At 44.1% G+C, this 24,260-nt stretch overlaps 1 protein-coding gene across 2 annotated transcripts in view; it reads right to left on the bottom strand.

Moving 5' to 3' along the window:
• Window positions 1–12,052, bottom strand: part of LIX1 (limb and CNS expressed 1) — a 65,168-nt gene extending 53,116 nt beyond the window's left edge. For both annotated transcript variants that reach the window (XM_056112611.1, XM_056112612.1), the window contains exon 1: window positions 11,759–12,052. In XM_056112611.1, the coding sequence (XP_055968586.1) occupies window positions 11,759–11,840 (82 nt within the window). In that variant the 5' untranslated portion in view covers window positions 11,841–12,052. The remainder of the gene's footprint in view (window positions 1–11,758) is intronic.
• Between the last annotated feature and the right edge of the window lie 12,208 nt (window positions 12,053–24,260).

Raw genomic sequence — 24,260 nt, 5'->3', positions numbered from 1 at the left:
AAAAACGACATGAAGGAGAGACCGGAAAAGGTGTCGCTAAGAAAGAATAACAGGGCCAGAATGATAGAACAGCAGGAAGAGTGTATGCCTTGCATGCAACTGACGGAATTTTAACCCCCAGCATCCTATAGCAGGGTCTGGAGCGATAGCACAGCGGGTAGGGCGTCTGCCTTGCACACAGCCAACATGGCCGACCCGAGTTCGATTCCTCCGCCCCTCTCGGAGAGCCCGGCAAGCTACCGAGAGTATTTGATATGCCAGACACAGTAACAACAAAGTCTCCAATGGAGACGTTACTGGGCCCGCTCGAGCAAATCGACGATCAACGGGAGGGCCATCCTATATGGTCTCCCGAGCATCACTAGGAATAACTCCTGATTGCAGAACCAGGAGTAACCCTGAGCATCGCTGAGTGTGACGCAAAAATAAACAAACAAAAACAAAAAAAATGAAAGAACAGAGTGAAGGCACTTACCTTGTATTGTTCAGCTTTGGCTGAACCCAGTTTTGTTCCTGGCAGCACATATAAATCAATCCCCTGAGCACTTTCAGAGTCACTCCTGAGCACAGAGCCATGAATATCCTCTGAGTACTAATGGGTGTGGCCCAACATGCAGGGCCCCCTCACCCCGCTGCCACAGTAAATGAACAAATGGGCTAGAGGGGCAGAGCCAGAGCTCACTGGATTGGTGAGAGTTCTTTGCATGTAGGCAACCTGGGCTGGTCCCCTGGAACCACATAGTCTCCGGGAGCACCATCAGAAATGACCCCAAGCACCAAGAGGGGAGAATCCCCTGATCACCACTAGGTGTGGCCAGCAAACTCCCCCCCAACCCCGCCCCGGCAAATAAATAAAAGAGAAGAAGGTAAGTTTGTGAAGAGACAGGAGAGATGCGGTAAGGGGAGTTATCCTCCGTGAATGACTGGAAACCACCCCACGTCTTGGCTCCCCAGCTTTCCCCGTGTGGAGACAGAGACCTGGAACTCTGTCTTTTCCTATGGGAACACCATGTGAGGGATTCATCCTCAGGGGAGGTGCCCATGCGCCTCCAGACGGGAATGGTGCTCTGGAAGGGTTGCACAGAGACACCTGTGCAAAGAGGGTAGCAGTGAAGCAAGCAAGAGTCATCTGCAGTTTGGAAGATGCAGAGAGCTCCTCCAGAACATGCAGATACGTGGGTGGCCTTTCTCCTAAACATTCAGAGCTAATTATCTTTCCAGAGGGAATGCAAAAGATGGTGACCCAGTTCATGTTTTCAGACAGGAATTCTAAGATGTGAAGGATATACATGCACCAAGGTTTATGATATGTTACCAAACAATCTACTGTACCAGGACACACCAAAATGCACAACTGTCCCTTGTCTCTTCACCGTGAGCAACAGAAAGGCTGTTTGCCCAGCAGATAACGCCATGGGCCATGGGGGTAGGATGAGCTTGGGTGGTGGAGCCTAGTCTCACCACCGTGTGTGAGGCTCTGGTGCCAGAAGGCCTGGGTTTGAATCCCGGCCCACTGTCTCCAGACACCTGCCTTACTGCTTGATGCCTCAGTTAATGGCAGCAGCTCATGGACTTGCAGCAAGGCCCAAAATGGGAACTGCTCATAACAAAACTTCTTCTTCAGGGTAGGCATTAGGTCGCTTGGAAGGGTAGGTATTAGAGGTGGCTATTATTTGTGGTTATAGATGGTAAAGGAAGAAAGAAAAAGGCTTGATTATAGACTTGCTTCTTGAATCTTGAAACAAACTATTTCTGGATGGGGAAAAAAACGTATCATTAAATATTCTAAAAATAGTCTACAAGTTTGAAAATTCTCTAATTGTGCACGTAGCATTATTGAATTGATTTCCAAAATATGTAAGGAGTTCAGAGATGAGGGGAAAATTTTTCTTTTGATATCAATCACTAGTAAAGTCAATTTCTGTTTTTTTTTTTTTTTAAGAATGTTCATACAGTTTTTCAAAAAGGCTGGACCAGTTGGCGTTCCCACCAGCAATGAAGGAGGGTCCCTTTCTCCCCACATCTGCTCCAGCACTGGATGTTCTTGTTCATTTGGATGTGTGCCAGGCTCTGTGGTGTGAGATGATATCTCATTGTTGTTTTGATTTGCATCTCCCTGATGATTAGTGACGTAGAGCATTTTTTTTAATGTGCCCTCTGGCCATTTGAACTTCTTCTTTGAGCAAGTTTCTGTTCATTTCTTCTCCCCATTTTTTGATGGGGTTGGATGTTTCTTTCTTGTAAAGTTCTACCAGTGCCTTTTATATCTTTGATATTAACCCCTTATCAGATGAGTAATGGGTGAATACTTTTTCCCGTTCCATGGGCTATCCCTGTATCTTGGTCACTGTTTCTTTCGAGGAAGGCACGACTTTCCTCCTTTTTTAAAAATTATTGAATCACCGTGAGATAGTTACAAAAATTTCGTGTTTGAGTTTCAGTCATACAATGATCGAACACCCATCCCTCCACCAGTGCACATTTTGCACCACCCATGTCCCAATATCCCCCCCTTTCCAGCCCTCCCCCTGCCTCTATAGCAGACAATTTCCTCCATCCTCCCTCTCTACTTTGGGGCATTCTGGTTTGCAATATAGAAACTGAGAAGCTATCAGTCTCTATATGTTTGGTCCTTTATCTACTTTCAGCACCCATCTCCCATCCTGAACGATTCCTCTAAGAAGGCTCCACTTCGTTCAGGTCTTCCAATGACAGAAAATTCTAGCTGGGGAAAAATGTCTGGCCAAACACCAAGACAAATTAGAAAAAACGACAATTTATGGATATGTCACTGAAAGGCTTTTAAAGTGATTAACATATTTTTAATTGATTCTCTCCCTTTCAAACAGATGGCTTTATGTTATGTAATAGTTAAGTATAAACTTTAATTAGATTAGTCTCAGCAGGTGATATTTTGAAATGCAGTTAATTAGCATTTCCTATTCTAGCAATTCGATCCCGAACAACTTGTTCTTGCCCATGCGATTTCTTAGTTTTACTGAAGAAAAAATAGGGAAAAGAATCCCAAAGAATGTAAAGGGGAGTTCAAGATATTTCCCTCATGCAAAGTGGGCATTTTTCAGGCCTTCGGCTTGGACTGTGTCAAGAGCTCAGGCCCAACCAGCAGACAGCTGCTTCCCATGCTCAGACTCTCCAAGTTTGGACCAGGATGCTGGAACTTTGGTGGCTCAGCATCTGTGCTGAGGGCAACAGGAAGCTATCTCAGTCCCTTCAACCCAACAATGGGAGGCAGCTCAGATCCTTAGAACCTCTCTCCAAGAAGGCTCCAGACTCAGCAGGGCTGAGGCGGGCAGAGACTTTTGTTCCCCAAAGGGAAACTTTCTCAATGTTTTTCCTGTTTGTTTTTCCTTTTCTTCTTCTTCACCCTGGTGCTTCCCTGAGGGGCTGGGGAGGATATTAGTCTTTTGGGGCTGTTTTACAAAGCTCACTTTAGCACAAAGATATTAAACATATTTTTTAGTTTACTTTTCATCTTAGAATTTAACAATGCAGAACTGAAAATCATCTGGAGAAAAATTTAAAAAAAACTCATCTTTAATTTTTATTTTTCAAAATTTTTTATAAGTGACTCACTGTGAGGTACAGTTACAGACTTACAAACTTTCGTGCTTGCATTTCAGTCATACAATGATCGAGTACCCATCCCTCCACCAGTGCCCATTTTCCATCACCCGTGATCCCAGTGTCCCTCCCACACCCCCATTCCATGTCCTGGAAGAATAAGCCATTTTTCAAATGATGGCAGAACAGAAAACATATGAAGGAACATGAGGAAATCCCAAAGCACACTGAAGTCTGAATGCCATTAAGGGGACCAGGATTCAGCACAGCAACAAGCAGGGCTTCCCACGTGTGGCTTCCCCATGGTCCGGAGGTGAGATGACTTTACCCCCACATCAAAGCTCCATGACCTCAGACCTGCTCAAATGGATTTAAACAATCAGGAAGTCCACATCTTCCCTGGCTCTGCCGGGCATCTAGACTGCACTCCTTTGAGAAGCGTCACTGGGGGACCCGTTGAAGTAAGATCAGCCACCAGCAACCCAAGCAAGGCAAGCAAGGAGGGTCTGGAGTGACAGGACAGCAGGTAGACCATTTGCCTTGCATGGCGCCAACATTGGTTCTATTTCTGGCTCCACATATGGTCCCCCCAGCACCACCAGGAATGATCCTTGAGTGCAAAACCAGGAGTAACCTCTGAGCATCGCTGGGGGTGGGCCACAAGCCAAAACCAAACAACCATACAAAGAAACAAAAAAAGGAAAGAAAAGGCAGGTTGCTTTGCTAACCAGTTGTGTGCAACCAGTGCCAGTGTGGTTTCCAGTGCACTAGGCCCCTTCCCTGGCTCTAGTCTCTGTAAAAAAAAGTTCCTCACAGGGCTGGAGCAATAGCACAGCGGGTAGGGCATTTGCCTTGCACACAGCCAAACTGTGTTCAATTCCCAGCATTCCATATGGTCCCCTGAGCACCGCCAGGGGTGATTCCTGAGTGCAGAGCCAGGAGTAACCCCTGTGCATCGCCAGGTATGACCCAAAAAGAAAAAAAGAGTTCCTCACAATTCCATTGCAATATCTAACCAGGGTTTCTGGACAAGGAATGGAGTCTGGTCCTAACACACAGGGTGTCTCTGGCAGAAGGTAGTTCTGAAGATGACATGAGGCCTCCGGTGCAGAGGATGATGGCAGCAGCCCTGGCAGCCAGGGATGGGTGAGGACACCCTTCCCCCTCAGGCTCCCTCCCAGCTCAGCCTGCCTATAATTAGGCTGAAGGTGTCAGGGAACACAGGGGGCTTAGTCCCAGCTGCAGTTTACTTCCGCCTAAAGGGGAGACCCTGGGAAAGGGGAATAAAAATTGCAAAAAAAAAAAAGTTTCATTCCCAGTCTGTGGTGCCACCTTCCTGGCTGCTGGCTTCAAGAAGGTCTTTGGGATTATAGGGCAGTGCAGATGTGGTTGCGCCCTCCTGGGACATGCAAGTGTGGGGAAACAGGTGCTGAGAGGTGCTTACTCTATGCAGAGTCCCCCAGAAAAGAGCAAAGGATACAGGATGGGCAGTTAGTGCCAGCAGAGTGGTGATGGGCTGATCCGGGATATCAAAACAGGGATCAATTGATTCTCGGTCAGGCAGCAGCAAGAACAGCACGGTCAGGTCAGAGAATGTGGCAGCAGAGAGAACCCAAGAACCAGAGGGCTGTGAACCTGGGCTGTTTTGTCCAAATGAAACTTTCCATTCTTTTTGCTTGCAAAAGTTTCACAGCTAGGATGGTCTTAAGTACCTTGACAGTCTAAACTGATGTGAACATTTGAACATTGGCGAACAGAAAGAAGAGCCCGTGGGGCTAAACCTTCAATATGAAATGTATTAAATAAAGAAGATTCTTTTATGAAAGGCTTCTAAAGTGGTCTTACATTTCTTAAATCAATCTGTAGCACATAATCAGTAAAAGCGTGTCATTTAAACAGAAAAATCATATGCTCAGAAACGCACTCTGGTCCAGCTGTGTCCTATTATGGGCTGTAACTTAACACATGAGTTTCAGAAGTTGTTAAAGTTGAGTTCAGGCTAACAAATCTTAACTGTTAAAAATTTTAAAAAGCTTATGGTGAGACAAGACAGCAGGGCCATGAAGAGGCGCCAGCTATGCTCACAGGATGAATGTCAATCATATTTTACCTGGGCTTACTAAATCTCATTTGCATATTAAGAAATAAAGTATTAGGATGGGTATGCCATTAGGGGATCAAGAAGTCACTTACTTTTTCCCATGTGGAAATTTTTTCCGCTGGGGCAGAGACTGTAATATTTAAAGTCTGCCAAATGTGTATTTACTAAAAACAAAAAAGGACAAGAACATTACTGATGTTACCAATAACCAACTTGAAACGTGCGGTTTTTTTCCCTTTGAGTAAAAGTTCAGATAAAAATAGTTGCATCTTGTAATAAATCAAATAAAATTAGCATTTGAATAGGTTTCAACAGAATGGACACCCAGAGTCTGAGTGCTCAAATTATCGTCCGAGTTCAAATGAGTGTAATTAAGACGCCATTGTTAATCCAAAATGAGTTAGTGACCAGTGGAGGATTTTTGGTTCTTACCCCTATTCTTTCAGGCACATGTTTGTGATGGAATGCAATGCAATATGTGTAGGGATTTTACTGCACACGGCCTTCATCCATTACATCCTTCTCCAGTCTTTTCCGTGAAAAGCAAAAACCATAAATGTGTCATCACGTTTATAGATTTCAGGTAACCACCAAAAACCACAGCATGGAGAAAATACCTAACTTTTAGATTTTCTGCCCCTATGCTGCTGTTTCATCAGACTCATATTTACTAAGATATTCTTCATCGTTTTATAGTCTAGACCAAATTTTTCCAAAGGACAAAGCTATAGTTCTTGAAGTGTTCACCTATTTGATATATACACACAGATTTCATACCAAAAAAAAAGTCTCCCAAGTGGAAGAGTTAATACACCATCAATATGGGAGAAATTTCCCACTAGCTGTGCCAAGAAACAGCCTTGATAAAAGTTCATGATAAAGTTTTCACTATAAAATTCAGGGAAACATATCAGCGAAACCCATCATGTCACTTCATAAGTCAGTGCTATAAATCACCATGTTCTCGTGGCTTCACTGACAGCTAAGATGACTGTGTGAGAAAGTTAGCCTTGATTTCGCTTTTAGTTAGTAAAACACTCTTTCTATGCACAAGTCCACATCCACAAAACTTGAACCATGTCTGAGTGCTGTGAAAAAGCTGCAATCCTCTCTCCAACTTGGTGTCAGAGAAGTACCACAGAGCAGATGTTAGTATCTTCTTTCCCCCCCATGCAACTTCAGGTCAGATCTCACAGAACTAATCTAGGATCATGGTCAAGGCCAAAGACCTCAAGTCCCTGTATTTCAGCATGACTACACTTACCGTTCCACCCTCTTTCCCTCCTACCTCCTCATCACATTCCTCTTGTGTTACCTGATTTACTTTTGGACCTGCTGCACCCTCTCTTTGAAAATGCCCTTCCCCTCTCAATCTCCTCTGCAGATGTGCCAATTCGACTGGTCTCTCGAGTCCCAGCAGGCGTTTCTCTACCCCACTTTTGTTTCCCTAACGGACAGCACGAATGGTGATGGCCATGACACTGTAGGACTGTAGAAGCTCCTCTGAGGAGTGATGGTTTGTTGTGGCTTAAAGGGGAGGAGTTGGGAGATGCCATCTGAACCCTGGCTCTGGGTGACCTTGAGCAACTGCATTCCCCTCCATGGTCCTCAGCTTCCTCACTTCTAAATCACACACATATCTGGCAGATTGCCTCACTATGAAGAGTTCATACCGTCAGCCTTGCTGTGAAGAGTATATGCCCTTACAATAATTACAGTAATAGTTACAGTAATGCTGTAACCACATCCTGCCATTACTGGGAATGGTTGAATGAAGAACCCCAAGATGGTGGATGAGTGTGTGTGGTACACTTGTCATCTGATGAGTAGGTTCCACAAAGCCAACCACGCAATGCACCATGGAGCCACGTTCCATTCCTCTGCAGTCTCTCAGATGACTAGAGCAATGCCCCTCAACCTTCTCCCCAACTGTGGCCCCCTTCCAACCTTATTTCCTTCCTGTGCCCACTCTGTCCTACCAGTTGGCCTTGTAGCCTCATGATGTGGCCCCCGTTTATGCAAATCTTCACCTGTGAACCTTTGGGACTATGTTGAGGGCCCCCAGTTGAGAAAAGCTCATAGAGAGAGTCCCAGGGCTACTTGTTAGAAAGTGGAGGCGGTTGGGTGGTAGAAAGCAGGTCAAAGTCAGCCAGAGCAAACTTCAAGTCAAGACCTTACTTTAGGGGACAAAGAGATAGGACAGTGGGTAGTGCACTTGCCTTGCATGCAGCTGACCCCAGTTGGAGGTTGACTTCCTGGCACCTCATATTGTACCCAAAGCCCCACCAGAAGCGACCCCAAGCACAGAGTAAGCCCTGAGCACTTCCGGGTGTGGCATACCACCCGCCAACCCCCACCCAAAGGGTCCACTTTATTTAAGCAGTTTCCATTTGAAAAGTGAATTAAGCAAAATTGCGGGAGTTGGGGGCGGGGGTTATGAAATGTTATGAAATTCATTTCATTCTAGAAAATAAAACACAATACAAATGATGCCAATTGCCCTATGAACATCTTGTTGAAAACAAATGAGGCATTTATTTATTTATTTTGCTTTTTGGGTCATACCTGGCGATGCACTGGCATCACTCCTGGTTCATGCACTCAGGTATTACTCATAGCGGTGCTCGGGGGGCCATATGGGATGCTGGGAATCGAACCCGGGTTGGCTGCATGTAAGGCAAATGCCCTACCTGCTGGGCTATCACTCCAGCCCCGCAAATGAGACATTTAATGCACTGCAAAATGTTGCTTGGAGGCCTCCTTGACTAAAAGGAGAATTTAAATTTATTTCTGAAATGACCGTAACTATCTACATGTGCCTCTATCATACACCAGAAACTATCTGGGTACGTCTTCTTTTTTGTTCGTTTGTTTGTTTTTGTTTTTTGCTTTTTAGGCAATGCATGGGGGCTACTCCTGGCTCATGCACTCAGGAATTCCTCCTGGCAGTGCTCAGGGGACCATACAAGATGCTGCGAATCAAACCCAGGTTGGCAGCGTGCAAGGCAAACACCCTACCAGCTGTGCTATCGCTCCAGCTCTTGGGTACATCTTCTTGAAACAGAAAATTGAAAATAGAAAAATCGAAGAGAAAATTCAGTTTACTGTTGCTTATTTTTAAATAAAATCAAAAGCCAACTGAGGGCAGCCAATTAACTGAATGATGACTTACATCCCCTGAATTATGCCTAGCCAACCAACAGTGAGACAAATGCCTTTGTATTTATACAAGATAAACTTAGAGGGCTGGAGCGATAGCACAGCGGGTAGGGCGTCTGCCTTGCACGCTGCCAACATGGCCGACCCGAGTTCGATTCCTCCGCCCCTCTCGGAGAGCCCGGCAAGCTACCGAGAGTATTCGATATGCCAGACACAGTAACAACAAAATCTTCAAAGGAGACGTTACTGGGCCCGCTGGAGCAAATCGACGATCAACGGGAGGGCCTTTACCTTTACCTTACCTATAAACTTAGAGAAAATACTTTGAGAGAAAGAGAGATGAAGAGGGAGGGAGGCAGGAGGGAGCGAGAGAGGGAATGTATGTGTGTGTGTGTGTGTGTGTGTGTGTGTGTGTGTGTGTGTTGCGTTTCTTTGTTCAACTTTGCTGGGTCTTAAAAATTCTTGAATTGGCTTTTCATCTGCAGAATATAAGATGTGCAGGAGTAATTTTTCTTAAGTAACTGACAGTAACGTGTGCTGAGCCCCTTGGTTCTGGCAGGATTGGATTTAACTGGGGAAGAAGAACCAGGAGTGCCTGGGAGAGGAGGCTCAGAACCTGCCACTCCAGACTGATGCTAGCCTTGACAGGATGTGTAGAGCAGGAGGGGGATGGAACCAACTCTTGCCTGTGCCAAAAACCAGTGCTAGAGTCCAAGTGCTAATTCTGAGCCTTGAGTTGCATTACCCAGGTATTTTGATGACCTACTCCAGAGTGTAACTAAGCTTGTTCCCATATATTCCAGGAGGATTATGAGTAGTTAGGATGTTTTGACATGAGGAAACCGGGTGCAAATTTTGCCACTTGGCTTACTTTCCTTTCGTCATTTTTCAGATGAGAAAAACCCAAAGGGTGAGAATTAGCAGTCTATAATATTCACACCTTAGGCCATGCAGTGCAGGGGAGCTACACTCTGGCAGGCAATACTATCTGATCAGTGTGGGTTCTTTGTACAAAATAGGAGGCCGTCCGTTTCATATATGAGTTCCCACAAAGGTCTGGATGGCAAAATAGGTGTCATTCCTTTTAACTCCCTTTCTATTTTATTCTCACTGCTCAACTGCAAATTCTTCATGGGAAAAATTCAGTTTAAAAAGTGAGCCGTAGGGGCTAGAGCGATAGCACAGTGGGTAGGGCATTTGCTTTGCATGCGGCCAACCCGGGTTCGATTCCCAGCACTCCATATGGTCCCCTGAGCACCGCCAGTAGTAATTCCTGAGTGCAGAGCCAGGAGTAACTCCTGTGCATCGCCGGGTGTGGCCCAAAAAGAAAAAAAAAGTGAGCCATAAAATTCCCTAATGAGCTTCTTAAATTCACAGTGAGTTCAGTTAAAAAAAAAATACATACAAACAAAAACCTTTTCTATTTCCTTTCACTCTTCTACCCGCATACAGACTGTCAGTGATAGCCCCTGGTCTATCCAATTTACCCACAGCTTAGGGCAGGTCAAAAGTCCTTTTTCCTTTCACTAAGTGAATTTAGTGCTATTGTGGGAGGGGGGCATTCTTTCCTTCACTTAAAGAAACATACCAAACCTGAATAGATTCCAGGAGAGACTGAAGGAGGGTGATTTTTATTAGTTCTGGCAGCTATTGACATGCTTGAAGGCAGTGTTTAAAGAAAGAAGAGATCAAAAAAGAAAAGGAAAGACCAGATAGACAGAAGAAGAGAATAGAAAGACAAAAAAGAAATAAAAGAGAAAGAAAAAGAACATAAAAGAGAAAGACAGAATAGAAAGAAAGAAAAAGAGGAAGGAAGAAAAGAAGAGAAGGGATAGGAAAGCTTTTACTTTATGCCTTGGAGGGCAGATTGTTTACAACTTAATTTCCAAGAAGAAAAATTTATGGAATAAAATGGCCTAACATTTCTTTCTTCGTCACATATGAGAAATATAAACTAAAAGGACATCTGGAAACTAACATTATTCAGCAATCAGAAAGCAAAAATCCAAACCATTGATGTTTTGATGGAGACAGACATAATGAGATTCACAAAGAAACCTGTAACCTATTGAAGTAAGGAAAAAAAAATCCATATGCATTATACCTTTTGGGCAGTAAAGTTCTATTTCCAGAAGCCCTTTGTAATATGAAACCCACTGTAGATAAGATGCAAAGTGAAGATAGTCTGTCTTGTGGCAGCAGGAAATCAAATTGGTTCCAGAAACGAAGTTACATGACAAATGGTTTAATGGTATTGCTAGAATGGGAAAACTTGATTGAATTATTTTTTCAAAATCATTAAAAAATATTTTGAAATAACATTGCCACAGCCATTTACAACTTTCCCTGGGGGATTGGTGTGATGGGGGGGGGGGGAGAGTGGTGGGGGAGAAGGAAGCCCTCTCCTTTTTTGAGTTTTTAACTAAAGTATTACAATTAACTGCCAAAATGTAAGAGTTCAGTATTGTTAAGTTTGGTTTGCAACAACAATTTTCAAGCACAGCACGGGCACTTCGACTGAGTATAACTACTGCATGTTATGGAGAATTAAACAGATTCACAAAGACATATATTTTACAATCATATTCAAGTCCATGTTCATTTGAATCCCAGTACCAATCAGTCTTGCTTGTACTTAAGTGTGTGGGAAAGTTCATTAAGTCATTAGGTGACCCTTTGATTTTAGGAGAGACTTAGCTTCTAACCGACTACCAAGATGGAACGGCTAAGATCATAGGTGAGATGAAAGCAGAACTTCAGTCAGAAACAAGTTAAATATCACTTGGACCACAGCACACGACTACAGAGATTTAGGAGAAATCATACTTAAATGGGATGTGACGAGACGTTTAGATCCATTTTCTAAAACTGCTACAGAAAAAAAAAAAGACACACCATTTCCCCTTCAGTACTTACAGTCTTTGAAGACCAGGGCAGGATCTCTGTGAGGCAGCACTTGGGCAATGATGTGTCTCAGAGCTTCCAAGGTTCTGTCCATCTCGGGTCTGTCTGTGGGAGCCCGCTGCACAGCGTCCTCATGCCTGAGTTCCTGCAGTCCTGGGCTGAATTTGTGCAGCCCATTGATGCACAGGATTACCAAAGAATCCCTTTTAACATCTGCCAATCAGACGTTTCCCAGAATCTAAAGACCCCTCAGGGGGCCCTCCTCCCAGGCTCACTTATCTTTGTTGTAGGCTGAGCTAATTAGCTCTCAGGGCTGGCTGACAGGCGGTTCCCATTGCTTCTCTCTGCTAAACACACCCACCTACCGGTTAGGGAGGGAAGCTCACCGATCCTGGGCACAGCTCTCCTGCCAACCAGATTTTGTTTGAATGGTGCGTAGCTTTCTGACTTGGATATTTCTTTGAGGCCCATGTCTTTAACTGTGAATACAGAATCAGGAAGATTCTTTCCTTTTAGATCTTTTAAGATCATAGTAACCAAGGCGTTTTCAGCTGAGGAATTGCTTCTCACCGTGAATTATTCTTGTAGTCATCCAGATTCTTCTTTGGTAGAGGATGACAATGACACCAGATTTTGTCTTTAGCCAGGCAGCAGATTTTGTTTTTGTATTTGAGCTCAGGAGTATCTCTTTGGGACCCAAGTTATAAAATGTACTGAAGGGCAGTTCACAGCCTTCCTGGGGACATGTACTACCCTATTCACTCTTCAGGGGAAACCATTCTCAAGTTTGACTTTAATTAATTCTGATATCATTCACTTCCTTTTAGCTAATGATCATACTATTACAAACGATTTGAAACAAAGTACAAATGCATAAAAGCATTTTCAGGAAGAGAGAGTGAGAGAGAGGGAGAGAGAGAAGATTTCTATTAGAGAAACTGGAAGTTAGCAGCTTCTCTGACAGGAATCTCTTTCTAAAGAGAGGGACAGATCTAGAACTATTATTCTCATATTGGTATGTAAAGAAGCATAGTAAGGGAATAATAACAAATGGCCCAAGGCAACAGAACCCAGAACTGGTCTACAGAATAGAGCTTACCGAAGGCATGGTTTGGGATGGATGGGGGTGGGGGGCAGGCGTGGGTGGGAAAGAGCCTGAGACAACGTGGAAGAAAGCACAGATGCGGGTTGTGGGATTAGAATCTCTGTTCATGAAAGGCTATCATGAAAAGTATTGTAAATCATGGTGTATCAAGAAAAAACACAAAAAATAGAATGCTCAGTGAAGTGAGACTGATAACATAAAAACAGGGAAAAAAAAAGATGTGGGATCCTGGATTTTTAATCAATACATGAACTATGGGATTACATTTAATTCCATAGCACCCGAGATAGGTCAAAGGGCCAGAGCACAGGCTCTGCAGGAAGATAGCCAGATTTCCATCTAGTGGTTCCCTGAGCACCAGAGGGAGTGACCCCAGGCACAGTGTTCAGAGCTTCCCTGAGCACCACTGAGGGGGATTCTTAAACAATAATAGTCATTCCAGTAATATAAAAGGTAAAGGCCCTCCCGTTCGTTGTTCATCGATTTGCTCGAGCGGGCCCAGTAACGTCTCCATTGGAGACTTTGTTGTTACTGTGTCTGGCATATCGAATATCGAATATCAAATACGTCACGGGGAGCTTGCCAGGCTCTGCTGTGTGGGCGGGATACTCCAGTAATATATAGAAGATTTTTTACTGTGTACTTTTGTGGAAGGACACTGAATTTAGAGTCAGAAGATCTAGAATTTGACACATCCTCTATATTAACATAGAGGAAGTACGCTTCCCCTGGGCTCAGAGTTCTCACCTACAAAATTAAGATGCTCTTTTTCAAATCTTACATGACTCGATGAGCATTTTACAAATCAGCACAAGTACTGCCACATAATTTTCTTTACTTCAGGGCAATCATGTACATCCTAAAAGCTAAACTGGTGAGTAGCTTCTTTTTTTCTGACAATTTGTTATTCATATAATAATATGGGAGACACAAATAAATAGGATGAATTCAAAGCTATTCACCACTAATGCTAGTAACTAAAATAAAAGGCAAATATTTGTTAAGCAATGTCTGTATGTAGTGAATTTATCACCAAAGCTGTAGCTTCTGTTCTCTACAGTTTCTCTTTGATTTTTTTCAGGGTTGGCATCTAATCCTGCTAGGACCTCAGAGTCTCTCTACCCGGCAATTCTGGTGTGTCACAGTTCTGACTGGTCACTAGGGCTAACTAGGGGCTCCATCACCATGTGGTGCTGCAGAGATGCAGGGTCTTGCTCACGCCAGGCAATCGCTCTGCTGGGTCAACTATGGCTGCCCTACCTTTTCCTGACCTTGTACCACTGGAGCCCAAGTACTTTGATTACTCCATGTAACCATTTTTCAAGCCTGTCTTGATATTTGATCTTCAAAGAAAGTTTTTTTTTTAAAGAAATACATTAGAAGGGCCAGGAAGATAGTAGAGGGATTAAGGGATTTATTTGACATGCTTGTGGCTGACTCCAGTTCCATCCTCAGCACTACCTACGACTTCCCAAGCCCTTCTAGGAGTGATCCCCGAGCATAGTTGGATGTGCCCCATTCCCCACCTGCCACACGTAACAAAAGACATGATGGGGAAAAGCTTTACTAGACTGTGGGTTAATACCTCCCAGAAAAACTCCGAATTATTTAAAGGTGGGACAGAGTCAATGCTCAAGTAAAGACTAGCTCTGAGGATTCCAAGCTCTCAGTTTATTAGTTTTCGGTGAAAACCGAACAGACTGCCTTAGCAACTTGCTTGCTGACTTCCAACATGCAATGTTCTTTGAAAAGGATGATCTGATTTTTTTTAATTATTACTATTTTATTGAATCACCATGAGATAGTTACAAGCTTTCATGTTTGGGTTACGACCACACAATGATCAAACACCCATCCCTCCACCAGTGAACATCTCCCACCAGCAATATCCCTGGCATACCCCCACTTTCCCACCCTCCCCCTGCCTCCATGGCAGACAATATTCCCCATATGCTCTCTACTTTTGGGCATTATGGTTTGCAATACAGACCCTGAGAGGTTATCATGTTTGGTCCTTTATCTACTTTCTGCACACATCTCCTATCCCGACCGATTCCTACGGTCTGATTTTTGATGGGAAGGGTAGAGAGGACTTTTCTGGTGGCTTTTACCACACTTCTCTTTTATTATAAATTATCTGGAGGTTTTCTAGATTATCTAGAGATTCCTCCGCCCCTCTCGGAGAGCCTGGCAAGCTACCGAGAGTATTCGATATGCCAGACACAGTAACAACAAAGTCTCCAATGGAGACGTTACTGGGCCCGCTCGAGCAAATCGACGATCAACGGGAGGGCCTTTACCTTTTTATCTAGATTATCTAGAGATTATCTAGAGAGTTAGTATAGGAGTTGATGCACTTGCTTGCTGAAGGCTGTCCCAAGTTCCATCCTGTACTGCATTTGGTCCCGTGAGCACTGCCAAAGGCCACTCCCGAGCACTTAGCCTGGAGTAGTCTCTCAGCACCACCGGGTGTAGCCCAAACCCTGCCCTCTTCCCCCAAAGTTTATCTAATGATTTGTTCCTTTCCTATGCCTTGTGCTTTAATTTTTTATTTTATTTTTGGCTTTTTGGGGTCACACCCAGTGTTGCTCAAGGGTTACCCCTAGCCTAGCGTTACACTCAGGAATTACTCCCGGTGATGGTCAGGGGACCATATGGGATTCTGGGGATCGAACCTGGGTCAGCCATGTGCAAAGCTAATGCCCTACCCCCTGGATTGTCACTCTGGTCCCCGCCGTGTGCTTTCTGACAGAATATCATCCATGTTCCCCTTCTTCACTACCAACCTTTTGTCCAGGATAGGGATTAATTTTGTTGTATGTTCAAGAGAAAAAAAGATTATACAAATCATGACTAGAAAGGGTCTGAAAAAGGACTCTGAACTCTTCAGTTGGAAGAGATGAAGTCCTGGGCAGGAGTAGTAGAACTGTGGGTGAAGTGCTCGCCTTGTACAGGGCCAACCAACCTAGATTCAGTTCCCCGAGCCATGCCAGGAGTGAGCCCTGAGCACAGAGCCAGGAGCATCACTAGGTGTGGCCCCAAGCAAAACAGAACAAAAAAAGGGATGAGTCTTCCATAGGAGATACATTGGGAGGGCCAGAGAGACATTACAGTGGCTAGTGTACTTGCCTTGCATCTAGCCAACCAGGGTTCGATTCCTGGCATCTCATATGGTCCCCTGAGTACTGCCAGGAGTGATTGCTGAGTGAAGAGCCAGGAGGAGTCTCTCAACATCTCCAGTTATGTCACCCCCCACTCCCACACAATAAAAGACACACTGGGAGGAGACACCTCACTAAACCTGGGCTTACCTAAGTGCCTTTTTCCCCCTCTTTTGATAAAGAATTTGCTTCTTTAGATTTTCTTAAGTCTATAAATGAACTTGTTATATAATTAAATTATAAATTATAAATTTAAGTCTTAAGTCTCCTGCCCCTGCACCTGGTTATCCTCACAGGGGCCCCTTGAAGGGGGCGGATTGAGTTTCCCTTTCTGCCCTAAGCAGAGCCTCGGAGCTGAAGACCTTCGGGACCCAGCCACAGCCATGCTGAGACCACTCTCCACACGTTAGGATGAACCTCATGCATGAAGGAACTGGCAGAGGAACCCAGGTGTGTGAGACCCGGGGCTGAGATCTCTAAGCCTGCTTGGTTTGGGACTGGCCTCCTCCACCCAGATCCCTCATCTTCCAGTAGCTAGACAGTTACACCCATCAACTGCCGTGTAACCTTATCAATGGCCAAGATCCAGAGACTATAACCCAAGCTCCCAGAAGTGCGCGGCCGCAACCTTTATTATCTAGTTCTCACCCTCAGAGAACTCGGCAGGCTACCGAGAGTAACCTGCCCACATATATGCCTGACTGGGAACACCTGTAAAGGTGATTAAAGGGTGTCACAAAAGCCTCCTTCCCTCCGGGGAGCCCGGCAAGCTACCAAGGGTATCCTGCCCGCACGGCAGAGCCTGGCAAGCTACCCGTGGTGTACTCGATATGCCAAAAACAGTAACAATGATGGTCCTCATTCCTCTGACCCTGAAAGAGTCGCCGGTCCCACTAGCATGTGACAGGGATGAATGGAGATGCTACTGGCGCCCACTCGAACAAATCAATGATAGTGATATTGATAAATGAAATATCATGTCTCATGGAGTATAGAGTGTGGGGTGCTTAAATCTTTACAGCAAAAAAACTATACATTGAAATAAAAATCCAGACTACAAATGAGATTAGGCCAACCCAGGGGAATGAGTTTGATAAACATAGGACTTAAACTTAAGATTAGTTGGAGATGTAGGTTTGAGCAAGTTCCATATATTTGAGATGAAGTTACCTGTAAAGACTGCATCATCAGTGCACTCTTAATTCAATGCAGCTACACTTATGGGTGTGCTTGCATCAAGATAAAAGTCTTGTGCCCATCCATTTCACACTGTAGACTGTAATTTTCATTTCACTTTCCAGGCACTCTCTACCAGAGCACCGTACTTAGCAAATATCCTGCTGACATGGAAGAAATAGGATTTATTTTCAAAATTTGTTTCAATTTGTTTAAAGGAGAAACAGAAAACTGCAGAGGTCAAGATTCTATTTTCCCACACTGGAGACAGAGGAAGTTAGAGAACTCATCCTTTATTCCTGTTTTTGAAAAGACATTGCAGGGGTTACACTTGGTGGTGCTCAGGGCTTCTGGCTCTGTGCTCAGGGATCACTCCTGGTGGGCTGGAGAACCATATATAGTACCAAGGGTCAGTCTTGGGTCAGCTGTGTGCAAGGCAAGCATCCTACCTACTGTGCCATCACTCCACTTCTAGAGAACTAGTCTTATCCCCACAAGGGAAAGTTCAGTGACCTTGAGCTCATGGTAGAGAGAACTCTTCACCACTTCCCTGTGTACACAAGAAAACCCAGGCATGAGCCACTCGGGGCTTTGGTTTATGTCTTCTCTTGCTGTGTGGGGACTATTCTCCCAGCAGAGCTGCGGTAGGGAAGGGATCAAACTCAGAGCCTTGCACACAGGGCAGGACCTGGCTCTGTTCTGATGGGTTGAGTCAGTGCAGTGAGACGATGAAAAGGCTCTAGATGAAAAGGAGTGAGAAGATAAAAAGGAAACCATAATTTTGTTTTCTAAAAAGGGAGGTAACTTTGTGGAGGCTAGGGCTCATGTACCTCTTGTGGTATTGTGAGGACTGTCTTTCTTACCTGTATAATTCCAGGAAGCAAGTCAGAGTTTATGCATTTGGCTGGCTGCAGAGGTACCCTGGGATCATTTTTCTACCATTTATTATTATTATTATTATTATTATTATTATTAATCAGCGGGCTGGAGTGATAGCACAGCGGTAGGGTGATTGTCTTGGGCTGAGCCGGGTTCGATTCCTCTGCCCCTCTTGGAGAGCCCAGCAAGCTACCGAGAGTATCTCGCCCTCACAGTACAGCCTGGCAAGCTACCTGTGACATATCCGATATGCCAAATACAATAACAACAAGTCTCAAAATGGAGTCGTTACTGGGCCTGCTCGAGCAAATCGATGAACAACAGGAGGACAGTGTTTGTTTTGTTTTGTTTTCAGTATCAGCAGCAGGTAAAGGTAAAGGCCCTCCCGTTGATCGTCGATTTGCTCGAGGGGGCCCAGTAACGTCTCCATTGGAGACTTTGTTGTTACTGTGTCTGGCATATCGAATACTCTCGGTAGCTTGCCAGACTCTCCGAGAGGGGCGGAGGAATCGAACTCGGGTCGGCCATGTTGGCCGCTTGTAAGGCAAACGCCCTACCGCTGTGCTATCAGCAGCAGCATTGTCATCATCATCACCATCATAGTGCAGTGCTGGGGATTGAATCCAGCACGTGTGGAGCAAGCACTCTCCTGCTGAAACACATCCAGTTTACGTGATTGCGACTTACCAGTTCCATCGTTTCTTTTCACTGTTTCCCAAACTTTGATGACTTTAGGTAAATAATTTTATATAAAAACGTTTTTTCATGTCTGAAGAAAAATCTCCTGCATAACACAATAAGATTCTATTTCAGATGATCTTAACCTCGGTACTACTGATTGGGCAAGCTCTAGATTCAACTTCTAGATCCCCCCAACAATTCTAACATAAATCACGTTCCCTTAGTTGCTACTGTCGTCGTCGTTGTCGTCGTCGTCGTCGTCGTCCTCCTCCTCCTCCTCCTCCTTCTTCTTCCTCTTCTATTTCTTCTTCTTCTTCTTCTTCTTCTTCTTCTTCTTCTTCTTCTTCTTCTTCTTTCTTCCTCCTCTTCCTCTTCTTCTTCTTCTTTCTCTTCTTCCTCTTCTTCTTTTTCTTCTTCCTCTTTCTCTTCTTCTTCCTCTTCTATTTCTTCTTCTTCCTCCTCCTCTTTCTTCCTCTTCCTCTTCTTCCACTTCCTCTTCCTCTTCTTCTTCTTCCTCTTCTATTTCTTCTTCTTCTTCTTCTTCTTCTTCTTCTTCTTCTTCTTCTTCTTCTTCTTCTTCTTCTTCTTCCTCCTCCTCCTCCTCCTCTTCCTCTTCCTTCCTCTTCCTCTTCTTCTTCTTTCTCTTCTTCTATTTCTTCTTCTTCCTCTTCTTCTTCTTCCTCTTCTTCTTCTTCTTCCTCCTCCTCCTTTTCCTTTTCCTTCCTCTTCTTCTTCTATTTCTTCTTCTTCCTCTTCTTTCTCTTCTTCTTTCTCTTCCTCCTCTTCTCCTCCTCCTCCTCTTCTCCTCTTTCTCCTCTTCTTCTTTTCCTCTCCTCCTCCTCCTCCTCCTCCTCGTCCTCCTTCTCCTCCTCCTCCTCCTTCTCCTCCCCCTTCTTTTGTGGTGGTGTGAGGACATACCTGACAGTGCTCAGGTGTTACTCCTGGCTCCACACTAAGGAATTACTCCTGGTGGGTTTGGGTGCCGTACGGGATGCTGGGGATCAAATCCAGGTCAAGTGCAAGTAAGGCAAGTGCCCTACTGGACTGTCTCTCCACCGCCCACCCCCAGCTTCTTCCTTTTTAAATTCAAACATTTTATGTTCAAGGCCTATAATTGCTCTTTTCCCAATATATCAAGTTAAACTTAAGCAAATTTCAAAAATCATCTTTAACTTAGCTCTTTGCTGCACTGAGTTTCTCTCTCAGTGATGCCTAACAAGCACACTGCATTTGTTCTGTCTTCTAAATTTTCTGCTTGTTCCCTCCGCAAGATTCTGTTTCTCAGTCCTCTTTCAACCAAATTCTCCTTCTGTCGAACCACTGAGAAGATCACTCTAGCTTTACACTCACCCACTGTCCTCACATCATCCTTAGCACTGGATCAACGGTTCCATCTATTTTCTACTACCATAGAATTGTTATGTTTATTCTTATGTCTCCAGATGGAATTGAGGTTTTTAGTCAGCAAATATTTTACCATGAAGACTGAGATAATTTCACCTGACATTATTCAGTACACTGTGTGTGTGTGTGTGAACATCTATTATTTTTCTTCCTAAAGAAGGTCAAGGTCCTTATTTAGGCAAGCGGTTTAAAAAAAAACCAAAACCAAATTCGTTTCTTTCAAGTGGTCACTTGTATTTGTTAATGGAAGTATGTAGTATTCTGATAATTGTCCCAAATCATATGCTTGTATTACAAGCCATGCTCCTATATATATGGAATTAAGCCTATCGTAATTCGATTCCACATGCTCTATACAATTTAATTTCCTAGTTGTCATTTGCCATATTAAAAGAAAACAAATCTTTAAGCTGTTAACAGTATCAGTCTTGGCAGGAGTATGCGTATGCTGTGGTGGGCCCTGTGGTTCTGATTGTCATGTGACTTTGGTCTTTCCGAATCTCACCTTTTCCACGTCCCACACAGCTCCTTACATTGGTTCCATTATTTCAGAAAGTAAATCAAGGACAAACTAAATCCTGCCTGGTGCTCTTTAGGAAGCTGTTATGGGAAGGAATGAATGAAAACAACCACAAGAGCGAGCCCACCCAGAATGTTGACTCTGTGGCACTGAAATGCACCCTTGGTGCCTGGAATGTGTCCTGGGAATCCACTGTGCTCATTTCTTCATTCTGTGGAGGGGGCCGAGAGTCACAGAGCAACCGGCTCATTTGCTGGGTTAATCAGGCACCAACGATGCATTTTGTCAGAAAATTGACTGAGTGTTTGGCTACAAGAATGATTACCTTGAACTGAATTAACCCAGCAGTTAAGTCTCCCTAAGACATGTTTACAGTTTTGGAGAAACTGAAAAATGAGCCAGAAGTTCACCAAAGAACAATAGTGACAAGTATCAGCAAAACTGTATTTAATTCAAACAGCAAGTGGATGACACAGACAAGCAAAGTATATATAGGTCTCAGTAAAAACCTCACCAAAAGACTATTGTCAAAATATTAGTGAATTTCACAGAAAGATATGGTCAACCTGAGATTCTCCTTTTGGTAACCTTGTCATTTCAGCAATTTTCAGTAAATATACAGTGTGCATCAGACTCTGAACTGAACAGGGTTATTTCACTTATGTGTCATGAGAAACAACCTGGTGACAGGTACAACTGAACGCCTTCATTTCACAAATTGAAGACAGTGAGGTCAGAGGCTTTGGAAGTCACCAAGGTTTGGAAAGTGGTAGAATGAAGATTTAAATTTGAAATTCCCAGACTGTATTTATCTTGGGCTGGAGCAATAGCACAGCGGGTAAGGCCTTGCACGCGGCCAACCCGGATTCGGTTCCTCTGTCCCTCTTGGAGAGCCCGGCAAGCTACCGAGAGTATCCTGCCCACATGGCAGAGCCTGGCAAGCTCCCCGTGGCGCATTCGATATGCCAAAAACAGCAACAACAAGTCTCACGATGGAGACGTTACTGGTGCCCGCTCGAGCAAATCGATGAACAACAGGAGGACAGTGCAGCGCAGTGCAATATTTATCTTGCTAATAAGCAATGGGCTGGGGTGATAGCACAGCGGGTAGGGCGTTTGCCTTGCATGCAGCCGACCCGGGGTTTGATTCCTCCGTCCCTCTTGGAGAGCCCGGCAAGCTACCGAGAATATCCTGCCCACACAGCAGAGCCTGGCAAGCTCCCCATACCGTATTCGATATGCCCGAAACAGTAACAATAAGTCTCACATTGGAGACGTTACTGGTGCCCGCTTGAGCAAATCAATGAACAGCGGGAAGACACTGCCACAGTGCAATGCTAGTACGCACAATTACAGATTCGCCTTATTCACAGTAAACTTTGGTTCATTGTTAACTGTAGATGTTCTGGTTAGTTTTGGTTTGGTTCTGGCTTTTTTGGGCACACTCTGTGTTGCTCAGGGACCAGTCCTACCTTTGTGTTCAGGGGTCCCTCTTGGCAGTGCTTGGGAATCCACGTGGTGGTGCAGAACAAGCCCAGTTTGGCCCCTTATGCAAGGCAAGCGCCTTCACTCCTGTACCATCTCCTCTGCACAACCAGAGATGTTTTACAGCATGTCTGACAGGACAACCTTCTAATTTCTGCCTAATGGATGCTTAAAAATGTATTTTAAAAATAATTGCAATTTGGAGCCCAGTTTTTAAACAACCTCAAACCAACAACATACACCAGAAAAATAAAATCCTTACTGAATAACTTATTAGATCTTTGGTAGTTAGCATTTACCTTTACCCAAATGAGGCAAAGAATTAGGCCTTTTTACTTGATTCGTATGCTTAAATGTGTGCATTTGAATGATTTGTTGTGAGGGGCAGGAACTCTTAGGTAACCAAGAGCTATGTCTATATTTATCTGCCATCTGAAGTCCTCCTCCCAGTGATAAATTAGCCATTTTACGTGGGCTAGCGGGTATTCTGTCAGTAGGTAAAGCTGCCTGGGGTGAAGCCAGTTTGCTTTCCAAATGCTTTTTTGTCTTGCGGCCATGTTCGGTGGTGCTTAGGCCTTACTCATAGCTTTGTGCTCAAGGACCACCCTGAGGCTCGAGGGACCTTACAGGTTACCAGGCATCAAACCTTGGTGAACTGTGCAGGCAAGCTCCCTGCCCACTATACTATCGCTCAGGCCTCTCCCAGCTGCTTTTGACTCTCTGATCAGAAGAAAATGTATATAAAAAAAACCGTTCTGTGGTTCTCATAAGCTGTCTTCAATATTATTTTCCTATAAAGATTAAAAAACAATGAGTACCTCAACTTGTATATCTCTAAAATTTAAACTGTATGAAACATTTTCCAAATTGGTATTTTTTTTCAAGGACAGTTGAGTTTCTTTCACCTATACTCTTTGTGAATAAATCATCACTACCAATTTTAATCAAAATTAATTTTGCAATGGTAAAAATAAATCTACGATTTATTAGTCTTGGCAAGAATCTGTTTTCTCCAGTAATCCAGCATGAATGCAGGTCTGTCTCCTGCGGGCTGAGCACGCCACCTAGTGTCCTATTTTCACTGCAGATGATGCAGATTTCACTCAACTTCCACCAGTCATAAATCCGCAAGCATGTCTTCACATCTTCTCACAAAATCTTTGTAGGAGGAATCATGTTGTGCTTTCTTTGTTTCATGCATACATATTTGTTCATACTGAATGACTACCTCAGTTAAGACTATTAGGACACTTCTTTCATTAACTTTTCTACTAATGCTTAAGTTTTCTCTGGTTCAGACCCGCATAAAAACTGGAGACTATGAAAATCATGATTGGAGGCTGGAGAGATAGCACAGTGGGTGAGGCACTTGTCTTGTTCATGGCCTACCCAGGTTCAATCCCCAGCATCACATATGGTCTCCTCAGCCCAGGAAAGAGCAATCGCTAAGCACAGGACATAGAATAAGTCTTAAGTCTTAACACAGCTGGGTGTGGCCCCCAAAACAAAATCATCATGGGACTACCTTAAATTTCCATTCCTATGATCATATTTCCAACATTAAGTGGCAACAAATTAAATTATGCAATACTTTGTTCTTGTTGGGCTGGAGCGATAGCACAGCAGGTAGGGTGTCTGCCTTGCACGCGGCCAACATTGGCCGACCCGAGTTCGATTCCTCCACCCCTCTCGGAGAGCCCGGCAAGCTACCGAGAGTATTCGATATGCCAGACACAGTAACAACAAAGTCTCCAATGGAGACGTTACTGGGCCCGCTCGAGCAAATCGACGATCAACGGGAGGGCCTTTACCTTTTGTTCTTGTTACTAGAGACTTAGACAGTAGATTCTATCACTAGACTAAATAAAATCTGAGTAAACTGTCAGTTTCAGACAGCTAGGCCTGTATTACCATTCCAATAATCATACTTTACAGAATTCTTTAAAAAGGATACCCATTGTTCTAAGTGAATTCTGCGCTTGATTTTATGTACGCTTTTTTTAGAACAACCCAAGAAAGTGTAAAAAAACCAATTTTAACAGCAAGGAAAATGAGGCAGGAGAGGAGAAATACAATCTGTCTTGGTTTATTTGCACCACTATG

The sequence above is a fragment of the Sorex fumeus genome, unplaced genomic scaffold, assembly GCF_029834395.1.
Source record: "Sorex fumeus unplaced genomic scaffold, SorFum_2.1 ptg000018l, whole genome shotgun sequence".
Lineage (NCBI taxonomy): Eukaryota > Metazoa > Chordata > Mammalia > Eulipotyphla > Soricidae > Sorex > Sorex fumeus.
Note: the sequence above shows the minus strand (reverse complement) of the source record. Positions and strands in the feature narration are given on the sequence as shown.